This window comes from Lynx canadensis, chromosome B4, assembly GCF_007474595.2.
Source record: "Lynx canadensis isolate LIC74 chromosome B4, mLynCan4.pri.v2, whole genome shotgun sequence".
Classification (NCBI taxonomy): Eukaryota; Metazoa; Chordata; class Mammalia; order Carnivora; family Felidae; genus Lynx; species Lynx canadensis.
The window spans coordinates 75886835-75905807 of record NC_044309.1 but is presented as its reverse complement, the minus strand read 5'-3'; the positions used below and the strand labels follow the sequence as shown (position 1 = coordinate 75905807).

The following is an 18973-nucleotide window of genomic DNA, read 5'->3' as shown; positions in this document are numbered from 1 at the left end:
ACTTATTCATTCTAACACCTCTGGCCAATCAAAGGAGAAATCCAAGCAAAGCCAAAGCAAACACCTTTACTTCTCTGAAGACATTTCCCTCTTCTCATAAAAACAATCAAAAGAGGGGCACCTGGGTGGCTCAGTTGGTTGGGCGGCCGACTTCGGCTCAGGTCATGATTTCGCGGTCCGTGAGTTCGAGCCCCACAACGGGCTCTGTGCTGACAGCTCAGAGCCTGGAGCCTGCTTCAGATTCTGTGTCTCCCTCTCTCTCTGCCCCTCCCCTGCTCATATTCTATCTCTCTCTCTCTCAAAAATAAATAAGCGTTAAAAAAAAATTAAAAAAGAAAACAATCAAAAAAGGGAACAGTCAGTAGTTTTTATTAGCAGAAAATTAATGATGCTTCATATGTTTTGTAGAACTCCATACTCCCGGCACTTGGCCTTAATGGAGTATGGTACACGTGCATAGGCTCAAAACAAAAACAAAAAACACCAGTAAGTCAGGTCATCACACAGAGTTGAACAACAGTGGTAAAATTAACTGAAAGAACTAGCTTATTAAATCATATTTGGATCTTATCAAATCAGGAGTCCTCACAAAGCATGTAGACATGCGATTTCATATTTTAAGAGTCTGAAGTAGCTTTTAAGAAATTAGGATGTGAATATAAGCTGTTCCTTTGGGACTGTTCTTTTCCAGTGGTCAAAAGCATCTCAGTTCTGAAGTAATATTACAGACCATATGACTCGATGATATTTTATAATATGTTTAGGAAAAAAAGAACCAGTAGCAATCTAGATTACCAAGGAGTTTATTGTTCAAGTTTCCAGTTGGTAAGGAAAAATTGTTAGTGTTAAGCCATCTAGAGAGCAGCTGGCTACATCCCCACTTAAAACTGTGGGTTTTTTTTTATCCTCTCTCTCAAATTATGACAGTAATGTCTAAAGGACGACATATATAGACTAGAAAGGCAAAGACTAAAAAACAAAGGCAAACAGAGATACCTGATAAGACAATGAAAAAGAAAGCAGAAAGTAGAAAAGTGTCACTTAATACCAAGTATGTTTGGGCAAATTAGTTTTTACTGTGCCCATCTTTTCTTATCTATAAATTGGGTATAATAGTTATACAGATTAGAAACATGTGCATAAAAGCTTCTGACATGCAATAATGGCTCAATAAATAGCAGCAGAAATTACTATTCAAATATCTGTGTTCATCTTGACTTCTCAGTTCAGCAGAATATCCATTTAGTAAAATATGTTCATATTAACTTTGGTAAATCATTATATATACCAGATCCATTGTCTAGAAATTCTTAAATGAACACATACACATATTAGGACAGTGTAAGCAGTTACAGAGAGGTGAATCAAAGAAAACTTTAAACGAAAAGAATATACCACAAAAGTACACTCACTATGATTACAACTATTAAGATTATATGTGCATACAGATGGGGGACACAAGAGGACACAGAAAGTTAAGTTGGTAGAGTTACATGACTTTTACTTCTACTTTAAAGAACTGCTGTTATGCTCTCATTTTACCTTGGTCTCTGACTTCCTCCCATATTACTTTCAACTACTGCCCCCTTAGCTATAGCTATACCAGGTGGAGCCCCTACATGTCCCTTCTATGCCTTTGCTTAGATCAGATCTCCTAATGGCAGTATTCTAGCCCCATCCTTTCTGCCAGTGTAAATTCCTGTCCTTCAAACCTTAATAATGATTCATTTATTTTAAGAAATCTTTTCTAATTGACCCCACTCCCTAGTTACCTTTCCCTTAATCTTTATATTTTCTCCACAACTAGGATCTGACTTGAAGGATAGGTGAATCACAAATCATTCTAAGGTGTGATTTAAGGCTTCTGAATTACAAAGCAATGTTTGGATGGAATATTCCTTCTTAAAGTTTTATTTTAAAAGAATCCTTATAAAGGCTTTCATAGGCTCACTCAAAATTTTGGTCCTGCTCAATCTAACTCTGTTCCATAATGACAAAATTTCTTAGTCCCTAAATTTCCTCTGTTATATAGCCTTTAAGCTGAGAAGGAAATAATATATGTGACAAGTACCAAGTCTCTAGCATTCTTCCTAAGCTTTAGTGAGAAGTGAGCCATCAGTGAGAGATGGGATGAAAATCATAGGTTACAGGGAGTCAGAATACAGAGATTCAAATATTGAGTCTGCAATTTATGATGTTATGTTAGGCAAATCGCTTAAGACTCAAATCCCTTTTAAACGGTAAAGTTGAATTTAAAATTCCTACTTAGCAGGATAGAAATCCAGATAAATAAGTCAGATAATATGACTGAATGTTTGGTACACTGTTTGATAATTATCATGTTACTAGATATTTTCACAGATGGTTAAAGAGTTAAAATTTTAGGAGCGCCTGGTTGGCTCAGTCAGTCAAGTGTCTGATTCTTGGTTTTGGCTCAAGTCATGATCTCAGTCCTGAGGTCAAGCCCTGTATCAGGCTCCTTGTTGGGCATGGAGCCTGCTAAAGATTCTCTCTCTCCCTCTCCCCCGCTTGTATGCATACACACTCTCTCTCTCAAAAAAAAAAAAAAAAGAGTGAAAAATTTAAATTAAAGGATATCAAAAACCAAGAAGGCCAACTACTAGTAGAAATAAGGTATCAATGTACTAAATATGCAACAACTGAAGAATAATTTAAAGGTATAGAGTGCTATGGAGATTTTTGATAACACATTATTACATTAGCCCATTCCTTTATTTCTAAAATAGACATTTTTGAAAGTGCTTTGGTTCTTAAAATGATATGTAAGTTTTCACCATATAAATTTAAAGTTTATATGGACTTTAAGGATCTAAAAGCCTTAGGTTAGACTACCTGTAGCTTAACATCTTCTCTAAAAGAGAAGCTCAACTAAAAGGAAGTAACTTTTTTTGCTGTTTAATTTATTTTTTTAATTTATCCAAGTTAGTTGGTATATAATGCAACAATGATTTCAGGAGCAGATTCCTTAATGCCCCTTACCCATCTAGCCCATCCCCTCCTCCCACAACCCCTCCAGCAACCCTCTGTTCTCCATATTTAAGAGTCTCTTATGTTTTGTCCCCCTTCCTGTTTTTATATTATTTTTGCTTCCCTTCCCTTATGTTCATCTGTTTCCTATCTTAAACTCCTCATATGAGTGAAGTCATATGACATTTGTCTTTCTCTGACCAATTTCACTTAGCATAATACCCTCCAGTTCCATTCATGTAGTTGCAAACAGCAAGATTTCATTCTTTTTGATTGCTGAGTAATCAAAAAGAAGGTATATATGTATATACTACATCTTCTTTATCCATTCATCCATCAACGGACATTTGGGCTCTTTTAATACTTTGGCTAATGTTGATAGTGCTGCTATAAACACTGGGGTGCACGTGTCCTCTGAAATAGTATACCTGTATCCTTTGGATAAATACCTAGTAGTGCAATTGCTGAGTCATAGGGTAGTTCTATTTTTAATTTTTCGAGGAACCTCCATACTGTTTTCCAGAGTGGCTGCACCAGTTTGCATTCCCACCGGCTGTGCAAAAGAGATCCTCTTTCTCTGCATCCTCACCAACATCTGTTGTTGCCTGAGTTGTTAATGTTAGCCATTCTGACAGGTGTGAGGTGGTATCTCATTGTGGTTTTGATTTGTATTTCCCTGATGATGAGTAATGTTGAGCATTTGTTAGTGTGTTGGTTGGACATCTGGATGTCTTCTTTGGAGAAGTGTCTATTCATGTCTTTTGCCCATTTCTTCACTGGATTGTTTTTTGGGTGTTGAGTTTGATAAGTTCTTTATAGATCTTGGATACTAACCCTTTATCTGTTATATCGTTTGCAAATATCTACTCCCATTCCATCGGTTGCCTTTTTATTTTTTTTTTTTCAACGTTTTTATTTATTTTTGGGACAGACAGAGACAGAGCATGAACGGGGGAGGGGCAGAGAGAGAGGGAGACACAGAATCGGAAACAGGCTCCAGGCTCCGAGCCATCAGCCCAGAGCCTGACGCGGGGCTCGAACTCACAGACCGTGAGATCGTGACCTGGCTGAAGTCGGACGCTTAACCGACTGCGCCACCCAGGCGCCCCCATCGGTTGCCTTTTTAATTTTGTTGATTGTTTCCTTCACTGTGCAGAAGCTTTTTATTTTGAAGAGGTCCCAATAGTTCATTTTTGCTTTTGTTTCCCTTGCCTCCAGAGACGTATTGAGTAAAAAGTTGCCTGCGCCAAGTTCAAAGAGGTTTTTGCCCGCTTTCTCCTTGAGGATTTTGATGGCTTCCTGTCTTACATTTAGGTCTTTCATCCATTTTGAGTTTATTTTTGTGTACGTGTAAGAAAGTGGTCCAGGTTCATTTTTCTGCATGTCGCTATCCAGTCTTCTCAGCACCACTTGAAGAGACTGTCTTCCATGGATATTCTTTCCTGCTTTGTCAAAGATAAGTTGGCCATACGTTTGTGGGTCCATTTCTGGGTTCTCTATTCTGTTCCATTGATCTCAGTGTCTGCTTTTGTGCCAAGAAGTAACTTTTCTAAGGTGAATGAGGAATCAGCTATGAAAAATTTCAGTCATAAGCAAAGACTTACATTAACTTTATATGTTTAGAATTTCAAATTTCTTATCCATTTTATCCTTAAAAAATTATTTAAAAAAAAACGTTTATTTTTGAGAGAGAGAGAGAGAGAGAGAGAGAGAGAGAGAGAGAGAGAGAGACAGCATGAGCAGGGGAGGAGGAGAGAGAGAGAGAGAGAGGGAGACAGAATCCGAAGCAGGTTCCAGGCTCTGAGCTGTCAGTACAGAACCTGATGCGGGGCTCAAACCCACAAGCCATGAGATCATGACCTGAGCCAAAGTCAAATGCTTAACCAACTGAGCCACCCAGACACCCCTCCATTTTCTCCTTTAACAAAGAGTTGGGTGTGTTTAAGAGATGCCTCTCCATTTTCTCCTTTAACAAGGAGTTGAGTTGCTTTACAAAGGCAAGTTGAGTGTATTTCCTGTTGGCATTTTCACCAACATATTATACGATAACTGTCCAAAATGATTTATCTACTTTAGCTTCATGTTCCATTCCATATCCTGCTCCTTAACAACTTTAAACTTAAGTCAACTAATAGCTCCAACAATGTAAGTCAGACAAATTTTATGAATGGAAAAGAAAAGTAAACTTGGGTCTAGAGATGATTATTACTGGATCACCAACAAACGGATTTTGAGTTTTACATACTGGAAAAGCCTCTGATTTTACCTTCCCACAGGTATGTGTCTGCTTTCATTTGGCCCCAAAATGAAAGCAGTTATCTGTATAATTCCCCTAGTGCCCCATCAATGTAATCTTACTGTTGCAAATTTGTTAAACCCTTTTCTTTTCTTTTATACTATAACCAACACAAAAAATGGCTTCCTGAGTGACATTAACTCTAAGCTCTGGTTCAGTGCCAAATGGAGTTAGCTTACCTGCCAATTATGTCTTGAAGTAGCAACTACAAGGGGCATTGAAATAAGGTAGTATAAAAACCCAATCAGCCAGAGAGAAGGGCACCAGCAGGAAAGGGCAGGTAAATCTCTTTCCTCAAGTTAAATTGACCCAGTTGTCACATCTGCTAATCAATCCTAAATACACAGTTCCCAGGCAGGAAACCATTTCATTTGTCATTTATCGAAGGAGGCTCTCCTTGGCTGGGTTCCAAGTCAACAGGAACTCACAAATCTCTCTCCCGGAACTGCATTTCCTGGTTTAGGCTGGTTCTGAATACAATCAGATCCTGTGGCTAAGTAATCAGTAAGCTAAACAGTCATGGAAACCAGAGGCTTATCAAAGCAAAGTTGGGATGATCTACTCTTAGCTCTTTATTCTTTTCCAAATGAGTCAATAATATCTGATATGATAGTAATCCAGGGCGAAGGGCATGGTACTTTCTCCCAAAAGGTTCATAAAGAGTAGAAACCAGTTACTTAGAAATATTCGTAGAAGTTAGAGCTTAATTTAAGGTGAGTTTGGGAAGACTGCTTGGAGTTAGAGAAGTATAAAGATATAGAAGAACATATTAGGATAGAAAAGTGGCATCAACAAGTATATAGAAGAGGAAATGTGAATGTTAAGTCTTCTGGCTGAAGCAAACATGTATGTAAGAAAGACAGAAGATATGACATTAAATTTCTAGCTATAAAACCTGAAAGGGAAAACTCAGGATTCAGGACAAAGAGCCTGCTTAGGATTCTCTCTCTTCCTCACTCTCTCTGTCTCTCTCTCTCTTTCTGTCTGCCCCCAACCCCATGCATGTGCCTGCCCTCTCTTTCTCAAAGTAAATAAATAAACTTAAAACTATATACACAAACATATATGTACTTTTGGTTATGATGATTTAATGGACCATTCTACACTTTGCAAATGATAAAAGTATGTGTCAGCAACTTTTTGGAGGCTTTATTCTACATCTTCATTAATTCATGCCCTCTTCAATTCCACAGGACGGAGGCTGCCTACACTCCCTTGTCTCTTGTTTCTTGTGGCATGAAGTAACCATACTAAGCTGATGAACAGAGACGTGGTTGAATACAACCACAAACAGGCAAGAAAATGGATGGTTGGGAGGAAGAGTGGGGTAGGTTTCCTCTATTCACGAACACTTCCTCTCATATTTCAGATCTAGGCAAGTCTTACAGAGAAGGAAAGTAGACAGTCTTACACCTCCAAACATCAACCTAGCTGCTGGTCTTTCCATCACTTTACTGAATTTGGTCCTCAGGGCTTTTCCATTGCAAACAAGTCCCTTATAAAATGCAAATACCTCCCCAGAAAGGAGTTATGGCTTCAGTATTAGTTACCACCTCAATATATAATGATTAAAACTATCTTCAGTAATTTTAAAAAACATTAGAATATATTTCTCCCCGCAAAAGATTCTATAGTCAAATACGCTTGAGAAACAGCATAGTATAGCTCCCTCTTGTAGATTCACAGTGCACATTAGCATTGAAAAAGCACTTAAGTCCAGTGGTAAAATTTTTAAAAAAGTATTTTCAAACCTCTTTAACTACCAAACCCTATTTCCCCTACAGAACACATATTAATATATTTTAAGATATGAGTATTTTTTATTGTTTTATTTTTATTTTTAAAGTTTATTTTGAGAGAGAGAGAGAGAGAGAGAGAGACAGTGAGCATGCAAGTGGGGAAGGGACACAGAGAGAGAGAGAGAGAGAGAGAGAGAGACAGTGAGCATGCAAGTGGGGAAGGGACACAGAGAGAGAGAGAGAGAGAGAGAGAGAGAGAGAGAGAGAGAGAATCCCAAGCAGACTGTGCACTGTCACTCCAGAGCCTGATGCAGGGCTCAATCCCACAAAACTGTGAGATCATAACCTGAGCTGAAATCAAGATTTGGACACTTAACAGACTGAGCCATCCAGGTGCCCCTAGTTAAGAGTATTTTTTTTTTAGAACACAGTTTGAAAAACACAAAAGTAAAACAAATCGATTAATAATAAGGCACCAAAGATACGTTTAGGGCAGAGTGCATTAGGAAGGATCACAGGAGGTGGGAAAGCAAAGACAGGTCTTTTCTACTTCATAATTTTGTTCAAAAACATCATGCCATTTGTTGCAGGTTCCTGGTTTAAAGGACAGACCCTAAAGTAAGGATGTATGGTCCATTCTATAATTATTTGTCCTTTTCTGAACAATATCAACCTCAAGCCCATTCCTAGAACACAAAGAGTTCTCTGTACCACCCATTTGCAAAATGGCCATGTGACCAAAAGGAGTTGAACGAAGCAGAAAGCTAAATATACCTCAGGATTTTTAAGTTTCTTCCCACTACATTGAGCAGTTAAGAGTCAGAAATTAAAGGACCTGGTGAATGGCAGACCATGTTTATAAATGATCATCTTTGTGCCATGTGATCAAATGCAACTTAACTTACCAGCTCTGCAATTCAGCAAAAGCTTGTTTCATTTTCTTAATGGAAGCATCCATCTCTTCTTTAACTACAACTCGATACCGTGCGAGAGACACTGTACAGCGCTGGAGGTCTTTCACAGATTTTTCAATATTGGAACCTTGGGAAGAAAACCCAAGGATTAATATAAAAAAAGGAGCACAAGTAACCTGAAAGTTAGATATGAACACCTAAGCATGTAAAGTAACAAATGTCATGTGGACTAAAAATGTTTCCTTAATGGCCACCCTCCTCACCAAAAAATTGATGTTTTCATAGATTTTTGTTTTTAACTAAGTATCCTGGCTAAGATGGAGTACTAGGAGTTGGATTTACCCTCCTGTCTTACACAACTAAACACACACAGACAAAACATATGAAACCTGGTTTTCAGACAATAGACGATAGACAGTACTTTTTCCCTGAGAAAAGACACAAACGAAGTGAGGCCTACGATTGCCTCAACTTACTGCCATGAAAGAGTTTCCAGGCTGCAGTGCAAGGAGGAGAAATCCTAATCCTGAATTGAGAGGACAGAGCTAAGAACTTGGGGAGGCCAAGGTGGTTAGAATTCTAAGGGCAGAATACTAGAGAGGAAAGAGCTACACAAAGATGAGAAAATTGTACAGAGATCTGCAGGGGATTCTGAATGCAGCGGTGTGAGGAAACTACCTGAGACAGGAAAAAGAACCACTGGAAAGGAATACACAGAACAAGCCTCAGACCTCACCCAGCCCACAAATAGTTCATGTTCACACCAGCCAGAATAGGGCACCAGGTAGAACACTTGGAAGGGTACTCCCTCAGTAATGAGGCAAAATTAGCTCTCAGGGCTATTCTAGTTCCACCTAACAAAGCTTAAAAACAAGCCTCAAACTGTTACCAAATAGTCCCAGAACAAATCATAAGAGTACTTAAATAAAACACAAAAACTATCTAGCAATCGACAAAGCAAAATTCACAATGTCTGGCACCCAATGAAAAATTACTAGGCATACAAAGAGGCAGACAAACACGATCCATAATGAAAAATCAACTAACAGAAACAGATGCAGAAATGTCATAGATGTAGAGTCAAGTAAATAAAGACCTCAAAACAGCTGATACAATCAGATACCGTAAGTTCAAGAAGGCAGAGAAAAGCATAAACATGTTAAGGAGAGACATGGTCGATACTTTAAAAAACCCAGCTGAACCTCTAGAGGTGAAAAAAGACAATGTCTGAGATGACAATTTCACTGGATAGGATTAACAGCAGATTAGAAACTGTTAAAAAAAAGATTAATGAATTTGACAACAGCAACTTCAGAAACTATCCAAAATGAAGTAAAGTATTTGAATAGGTACCAGTGTTTCAAAACTCTCTAAATGACAGGGTTTGGACTATAATTCACCATGCAGGCATTACAAAATTAATAAAATTCTCTGTGTAGTAGTTCGAAACATTGTATGTGGATAAGCCAACTTTATAGGTAAAGATGAAATATATTTACCACCCAACATATTCTAATCAGTTTCCAAAAGTTCTACCAACCTTTCTATATTCACCAATGTCAAAGTTATATATACAATTTATAGGTGAAATCATAGATCTAAGAAGTTTAATGTGCCAAGATATAGATTTCCAATTTTTTATTTAAATTCTTCCTCATCGTAACTTGATTTCTTTCCAAATCTAAAAAGCTTTCAAGCCTTGTGCTTTTCTTTTTGCTTGACTGAGTATTTTTGATGTGCTTTCTGCACCAAGCTGAGGGTCATGTTAGATTTAAAAGGAAAGCTTCACTAATTAAATTTAGCTCATGTGGAATAAATAATTCAATAAAGAGCTACAGGTTACAAGTGTCTTTTACATTTCTGTTTCGTACATTTAGTGGAGTGGACCACGATGCTTTAGATGTATGACACTCAGAGGGGCTATCATCTCTACCTGTTTAATTACTGGCTGATTATTTAAATGATGAGTATAGTGAAAAAAAAAAGCAAATAACTACCACCAGTCGATACTGCACACTTACTTAAGAGGAAACGATCTTGTTTAAAGCTACAGTCTGACAGATATTAGTAAGCGCATGAAGTTGTGAAGAGAAATGAAAAGATTTCTTTAAAACGTCATGTCAGAGTTGGCAGAGCTTTTTACTATTAAATCAACCAGGAGATAAAAATGAAGGAAACAGTACAAAAATGTTGTAGTAAAGCAAATAAAAGAAACAAGTTACTGTTAGTAGAAAAGTCGTTCTGGCCAGTAGAGTTTGACTTTCATTCACTAAAAGGATCCCTGTCATTGTAACAAGACTGTACAGCATCTAAAATACTCTCAGACTCCAACTGTGTACAGGGAGTTAGGGAAGGGTAGTTGCTGCCTCAAAAACAGAAAAAGTATTACCTGCTAACCTCTGAGATCTTATCTGAGGAACAAGGAGAAAATTTGCCCTCTCTAGCCAAAAGCACAATTTTTTTTTTTTGTTTTCTCTCAAAGGTAGCCTTCTGATTTACCTAGCTTTTTGTTGGTGGAAGAGAGTGGAAAATCTTCCATCCCCAGATTTGAAAACTGAGGTGCTGTGGTAGGTCTTGAGAGAGATTTCGCAGCATTCCTATTTTGTTGAGAATTCTGAGTAGACTGCATAGTCAAAGACTTGGGCTCAAAATCAGAGATGCCATTCTCCAGCATGGACCCTGTCAAAGAAAGGCCAGTATTTTAGAGTAAAAGTTAGGAGGAAATCAATCAAGCAGTCTTAAGTATAAACAAATAAAAAAGGTAAAAATGTTTCAGGTAAAACTATGCCTCTGAAAGGTTATGAACAAAAACAACTGACAAAATAGAACAAAGAGCAGAATCAGTTGGACGAGACTATCAGGAGCATCTGGCTCAGCCCTAAACTTCATCCTGAATGAAAAGGATGAGTCTGGGTTAACCCATCTCAAGATAAGCTAGCTTGTTCCCTGTACCATGGTAGCTCTGGGCACAAAGAAGCACTAATTTCTTATAACTTCTGTAAGTTATATTGAGGAAAAAAGAGTTTTACACTGTTCCAGGGAAGGAAGAGTTTTATTATTAATCTATTTATTTATTAAGTTTTTTAAAAAAGTTATCTCTACACCCAACGTGGGGATCGAACTCACAATATTCAAATCAGGAGTTGCATGCTCCACCAACGGAGCCAGCCAGGTACCCCAAGAGTTTTAAAAGCTTTAGGGAAAGCACAAAGAGTTAGGATATCAAAGAAGAGCTAGCTCAGGAAAAAAAAAAAAAAAAAAAAAAAGGAAGCCACTGACTATCTTTGGTTTATTTGAGGTTATAGCGTAGGTGCTATATTTTTCTCTAAGTCTTTTTGTGTGTGCAAGCTAATCAATAAAAGAACATCTGAGAAGTACAGAACAACTTTTAAATTGTCATTACATAATAACTATAGCAGCAACAGAGCAAGTGGAAATGGATTAACAACCAAGTAATTAAAAAGCCAATTTTAAAAGACATATTCCCAGTATCTTCCCAACATTCATCAAAATGGTTAATAAAACAAAAAATGTGCAAGATATTTGAATTGACAACATTAATCTTAATTCTTTACTAGAAAACAAATGTGGGACAATAAAAACCAACAGTCTACTTCTCATGAAAGCCATGGGATTACAGTTACTATTATATATTCCTCACTGTGTTGGGCCCTAAAATAGTAACATCAACATCAATTCATCATCATCATTGTCCTTAATAATAAGCAATTTAAAAAGTCTTAAGGTCACCTTCTATAATCTCTAACTACTGAGGGATTATTATGTTAAAAGATTTCCACAAGACTGACTTAAACTAAAATTAAAATATAAGACAATGGAATAACAACTATATTTGTTAGGCCTTTGGTAACTACAGTTGACCCTTGAACAATGTGGGGGTTAAGGGCACTGACCCCCTTCCTTGCAGTTGAAAATCTGTATATAACTTTGACTCTTCCAAAACTTAAGCCTACTGTTGATCAGAAGCTTTACCAATAACATACAGTCAATAAACATGTTTTGTATTTTATATGTATTATATCCAATATTCTTACAATAAAGTAAGCTAGAGAAAAGAAAATGCTATTAAGAAAACCATTGGGGGGGCGCCTGGGTGGCACAGTCGGTTAAGCGTCCGACTTCGGCCAGGTCACGATCTCGCGGTCCGTGAGTTCGAGCCCCGCGTCAGGCTCTGGGCTGATGGCCCAGAGCCTGGAGCCTGTTTCCGATTCTGTGTCTCCCTCTCTCTCTGCCCCTCGCCCGTTCATGCTCTGTCTCTCTCTGTCCCAAAAATAAATAAACGTTGAAAAAAAAAAAATTAAAAAAAAAAAAAAAAAAGAAAACCATTGGGAAAAAAAAATCATTAGGAAGAGAAAATATATTTGCAGTACTGTATTATATTTTTTCGGGGAAAAAAATCCACAAATAAGTGGACCTGCATAGTCCACACTGCGTTGTTCAAGAATCAACTGTACAAAATTTGACTCTTTCATATAAAAGGCAACAAAAACTAAAAAATAAAAGACTAACTAAATTCAATTTATTGACTGCTTTTTCAACCAGGAAGCCCCTATATTTTTCAACAGAAAACAACTTTTCAAAGACCTGTTAATAAACTCACCTGTTCTATCCAGCACATCTGGTGTAGTAGACTCAGGATCTTCCAATTCTCTGGCATCTATTGAAAGTGTCTCCATACCTTCACTGAGTGAGTCCACAGACTCAGTATCATTGATGGCACCGTTGACATGGTAACCATTAATACCACCTTTCTCTGAAGAAGGCACAGTCTGTTCCTCTTGAATGGAAACCGATTTACTGGAATCTGGGATACTGTTACTTGCTTCTGCTGTAGGCTTTGGTTTGCTTTTCTTCTTTTTGTTCTAATGGTTATTCAAGATTTGAAAAAAAAGAAAAGAAAAAGAAGACCCCACAACCCAGAGAAGTAACTCTAGCTACCCAAAGGCAATCAATGTTATTAATTTCTCGTATGCCCTCCCCAAAATTGAACACATTCTTGTATATTTTGAACTACTGACTAAAATAAGTATGTAAAATACTTTGGATAAACTCAAACACATAAATATAAAAAATGTATGCATGGAAAAACCCACCAAATCAAAAGATAAATTACAAAATGTGAAATACGTCCAACTTATATACAAAAAGTTAAATTTATACAGAGCTCTAACAAAAAACAAACAAAACAACAGCCCAATAGAAAAAAATGGTGTAGGATACAAACACATGGAATGAAGTGCAACCTCAGTCTAATAAGAGACATAAATTAAAACTGCACTGCAGAGGATTCTGGGACAATGACAGAGGAGGAAGCACTAGTAATCTGTCTCACTAGACAATAATTACACTGGCAGAATCTGTGTAATGTAACTATTTTGGAACTCTGGAGTCTACTGAAGACTTAAAATTTGCAGGTGAAGACCTGGACAGTAAATCGTGGTTAATCTCAGTCAGTATCAGCTCCTCTCATAGAAGCAGTTACCTTAGGGTGCGGGCAGCTGTGCACCTGTTCTTGGAGCAGCTCGCACACATTGTGGGAGCCAGGGCAGACAAAAAGGACCCTGTCCTCCAAATTTTGGGGATCTGCACTCTGATCCCTGCTGCTTTTTTTGATCACAGGAGTGTAGACAAAGAGTCAGGCATCCATTGTTATTGCACCTTCTCCCATTGTTGTAAGCCCTGCCAGCTTTGGCTGAGTGACTTCCAGGGAAATAAAAAGAGCAGTGCCCCCAGAAAGCAAACAATAATAAAAAAAATAGCAAATCCTGAGGAAGGGGCAGAATCTGATTTCCAAAGTTATCACATTATTAGATTCAAATGTCCAGTTTTTCAACATAAAATCACAACTACAAAAAACAAGTATGATCTACTTAAAGGGAAAAAATCAACAGTAACTGCCTTTGGTAACCAGAAGGGAGGTGGATAGGGGGATGGGTTAAGTAGGTGATGAAGATTAAAGAGTGCACTGGATGATATACGGAAGTGTTGAATCACTATATTGTACATCTGAAACTAATATTATGCTGTATGTTAACTGGAATTAAAAAAAAACAAAACAACTGTCTTAAAGATACTCAAAAAATTAAAAGAAGATCTGGACAAAGCCAAGAAAACAAAGTATGAACAAAATGTAAATGTCAATAAAGAGATAGAAAACCTAAAAGAAATTAGTTAAGAGGGGTGCCTAGGTGGCTCAGTTGGTTAAGTGTCCGATTTCGGCTCAGGTTATAACCTCAGGGTTTGTGAGTTAGAGCTGAGAGCCTGCAGCCTGCTTTAGATTCTGTGTCACCCTCTCTCTCTGAATGCCCCCCCGCCCCCCACCGCCCTGTTTGCACTCTCTCTCAAAAAATACATTAAAAAATCCATAAGGGGCGCCTGGGTGGCTCCGTAGGTTGAGCATCCGACTTCAGCTCAGGTCATGATCTCGTGGTTCATGAGTTCAAGCTCCACATCGGGCTCTGTGCTGACAGCTTGGAGCCTGGAGCCTGCTTCAGATTCTGTGTCTCCCTCTCTTTCTGTCCCTCCCCTGCTCACACTGTCTCTGTTTCTCTCAAAAATAAATAAGCGTTCAAAACAAAAACAAACAAGTGATTTCACTTATAAAAAAACATTAAAAAATAAGAAATTAATTAGGAAATACTGGAGCTAAAAAATAGAATAACTGAAATTTTAAAATTCACTAGAAAGATTCAAAGGCAGATTTCAGCAGCAGAAGAAAAAAAATCTGTGAACTTGAAGATTGGAGAATGCAAACTGTAAAGTCTGAGGAAGAGGAAAGAAAAAAAAAAACTGAAGAAAAGTGAATAGAATCTAAGGGACCTGTGGGACACCAAAAAGTAGACCAATATACACATCATGAAAGTCTGAAAAGAAGATAAAGGGACAGAAATAATATCTGACGATATCTAAAAAAGAAATAATGGCTGAAAACTTCCCAAATTTAATGAAAAACATGAATATAAACACCCAAGAAGCCTAATTAACTCTAAGTAAGATGAACTCAAGGAGATTCACACTGAGACACATTATAATCAAACTTTCAAAAGACAGAATCTCGAAAGCAGCAAGAGAGAAGTCACTCATCACATACAAGGAATCTTCAATAAAATCATCAGATTTCTCATCAGAAACATGAAGGCCAGAAGGCAGTATGTGGATATACTCAAAGCGCTGAAATAGAAAAGTATGGTCAACCAAGAATCCTATAACTGGCAAGACTATCCTTCAAAAGTGAAGGAGAGGGGTGCCTGGGTGCCTCAGTTGGTTAAGTGTCTCACTCTTGATTTTGGCTCTGGTCATGATCTCACAGTCTGTGAGACTGAGCCCCGCATGTCAGACTTCGTGCTGGTCATGGAGCCTGCTTGAGATTCTCTGTCCCTCTCCCTTTAACCCTCCCTGCTCATGTACTCTTTCACTTTCTCTCAAAAAATTAAAAAAAAATTTTTTTTAAGTAAAGGAGAAATTAAGATATTCCTAGATATATAAAAGCTGAGGAAGTTCATGACCACCAGATCTGCCCTATAAGAAATGTTCAAAGGAGTCCTGCAACATAAAATGAAAGGACACTAGTCAGTAATTTTAAGCCATATGAAAAAATAAAAACCTCAGTAAAGGTAAGTACATGAGCAATTATAAAGGCCAGCATTATTATAATGGCTTGTAACTATATATTTGGTTTTGTGCATAATTTAAGAGACTAATATGTTAAAAAAAAAAAAACTATTAATCTAAAATCTACTTTGGTTTGTAACTCCAGATCTTATTTGTACATAATTTAAGAGACTAATGCATTTAAAATTTTTTTAATGTTTTATTTTTGAGAGAGAGAGAGACGGAGCTCGAGAGGGGAAGGGCCAGAGAGAGAGGGAGATACAGAATCTGAAGCAGGCTCTAGGCTCCGAGCTGTCAGTACAGAGCCCAAGGCGGGGCTTGAACCCAGGAACTGCGAGATCATGACCTGAGCCAAAGTCGGACGCTCAACTGACTGAGCCACCCAGGTGCCCCATGAGACTAATGCATTTAAAAGAATTATTAGTTTGGGGCACCTGGGTGACTCAGTTGGTTAAGCATCAGACTTCAACTCAGGTCATGATCTTGAGGTTCATGAGTTCAAACCCTGCCTCCGGCTCACAGCAATCAGTGAAGAGCCCACTTTGGATCCTCTGTCTCCTTCTCTTTCTGCCCCTCCCCCACTATTACTCTCTCTGTCTCTCAAAAATAAACATTAAGAAAATAAAAATAATAAAAAAATATAAGTAAATAAAAATAAAAGAATTATTAGTTTATGCTTTGGGGAACACAATGTATTAAGATATAATTCTGTGACATCAACAACCAAAAGAAGTGGGGATGGAGCTGTAAAGGAACAGAGTTTTTGTATGTTATTGAATATAAACTGGTATAATTTCAAATTAGTGTTAAAACTTTAGGATATTAAATGTAATCTCCATAGTAACCACAATGAAAATAGCTATAAAATATACACAAAAGGAAATGAGAAAAGAACTCAAACATTTCAGTATAAATAACAGATTAAACTCAAAAGAAGACAGTAATGCAAAAAATGAGGGATAGAAAAAAAGTTAAAAACAAATGGAAAACAAATAGCACAATGACAGAAGTCCTTCCTTATCAGTAATTACTTTAAAGGTAAATTGATAAAACTCTACAATCAAAAGACAGAGATTGACAAAATGGATAAATACACATAATCCAACTATATGCTGTTTACAAGAGACTCACTTTAGATTCAAAGACACAAATAGACTGAAAGTGGAAGGATGGAAAAATGTATTCCATGCAAATAGTAACCAAAAGAGAGCTGGGGCTATTAATATAGCCTTTAGACTTTAAATAAAGCCTATAGACTTTAAATTAAAAAAGGTTATAAGAGACAAAGAAACACATTATATATTAATAAAAGGCTTAATACAAGAAGATATAACAATTATAAACATGTGTACACCTAATGACAGACTATCAAAATACGTGAAGCAAAACCCAGCAGAATTAAAGGGAAAAACGGTTGTACAATAATACTTGGAGACTTCAATATCCTACTCACAACAATGGACAGAACAACCAGACAGAAGATAAGTAAAGAAACAGAGAATTTAAACAACATGACAGGGGTGCCTGGGTGGCTCAGTCGGTTAAGCGTCCAACTTCGGCTCAGGTCACGATCTCGCGGTCTGTGGGTTCGAGCCCCACGTCGGGCTCTGTGCTGACAGCTCAGAGCCTGGAGCCTGTTTCAGATTCTATGTCTCCCTCTTCCTCTGACCCTCCCCTCTTCATGCTCTCTCTCTCTGTCTCAAAAATAAATAAATGTTAAAAAAAAATTAAAAAAAAAACCCAACAACATGAGAGACCAACTAGATCTAACAGACATAAACAGAACACTCTACCCAACAAGAGCAGCACAGCACGTATGCTCTTCTTGAATGTACATGGTACATTTTTCAGGATAGACCATACATAAGGATACAAATGAAGTTTCAACAGATATTTTAAAAAGATATGTATCATACAAAGTGTCTTCTCCGACCAAAATGGGATAAAGTGAGACATCAACAAAAGGACAATTGGAAAATTCATATTATGGAAATTAGCACATTTTTAAAATTTATGTCTCTTTAAAAAATGTTTATTTTTAGAGAAAGAGAGAGAGAGAGAGAGAGAAATGAGAGAGGGAGAGACAGAATGTGAATGGAGGAAGGACAGAGAAAAGGGAAAGAGAGAATTCCAAGCAGACTCCACAGTGTCAGCACAGAGCCTGATGAGGGGCTTGAACTCACAAACCATGAGATCATGACCTGAGCTGAAACCAAGAGTCGGATGCTTCACTGACTGAGACACCCAGGCGCTCCTGGAAATTAGCACATTTTTAAAGAACAAATGGATCAAAGAAGAAATAACAAGGGGAATTAGAAAATACTTAGAGATGAATGAAAATGAAAATATCACATACCAAAACTCAAAGAGTACAGCAAAAGTGATGCTAAAGGGGAAACTGCTAACTGTAAATGCTGACATTAGAAAGTATTTATATATATTATATATATATATCTTACATATAATCTCAAATTAGCAACTTAACTTTGCAGTTAAGGAACTAGAAAAGAACAAACTAAAACCCAAAGCTAGTAGAAGGAAGGAAATAATAAAGATCAGAGCAGAGATAAATGAAATAAAGAACAGAAAAGCAATAGAGAAAAATCAATGAAACCAAAAGCTGAATCTCTGAAAAGATCAACACAACTGACAAACCTTTAGTTAGAAAGGCTAAGAAAAAAAAAAGAGAGAAGACCCAAATTACTAAAATCAAAAATGACGGGGCGCCTGGGTGGCGCAGTCCGTTAAGCGTCCGACTTCAGCCAGGTCACGATCTCGCGGTCCGTGAGTTCGAGCCCCGCGTCGGGCTCTGGGCTGATGGCTCAGAGCCTGGAGCCTGTTTCCGATTCTGTGTCTCCCTCTCTCTCTGCCCCTCCCCCGTTCATGCTCTGTCTCTCTCTGTCCCAAAAATAAATAAACGTTGAAAAAAAAAAATTTAAAAAAAAATAAAATCAAAAATGAAAGTGGCGATATTACTATAGATTCTACAAAAATAAAAAGGATTACAAGAGAACACTTTGAATAACTGCATGCCAACAAAGAAACACAAAACCTACCAAAACTAAATCATGAAGAAATGTAGAAAATATGAACAGACCTATAACTAGTAAAGAGACTGAATCAGTCATCGAAAATCTCCCAACAGGGGCACCTGGTGGCTTAGTCAGTTAAGCATCCAACTTCGGCTTAGGTCATGATCTCATGGTTCACAAGTTCGAGCCCTGCACTGGGCTCAGCACTGACAGAGTGAGGCCTGCTTGGGATTCTCTCTCTCTGCTCCTCCCCCACTCATGCTTTCTCTCTCTCAAAATAAATAAACTTAAAAAAAATCTCCCAACAAAGAAAAGCCCTGGATGCAATGGCTTCACTGGTGAGTTCCACCAAACACAGAAGAACTAATAACA

At 37.6% G+C, this 18973-nt stretch overlaps 1 protein-coding gene across 1 annotated transcript in view; it reads right to left on the bottom strand.

Annotated features, from left to right (window-relative positions):
* SPATS2 (spermatogenesis associated serine rich 2) overlaps positions 1-18973 on the bottom strand; it is a gene marked incomplete at its 5' end in the record, with an annotated part of 49687 nt that overhangs the window by 15648 nt on the left and 15066 nt on the right. The window contains 3 exon segments of the mRNA XM_030322256.1: positions 7929-8064; positions 10437-10616; positions 12559-12820. Coding sequence (XP_030178116.1) covers positions 7929-8064; positions 10437-10616; positions 12559-12820 — 578 coding nt within the window.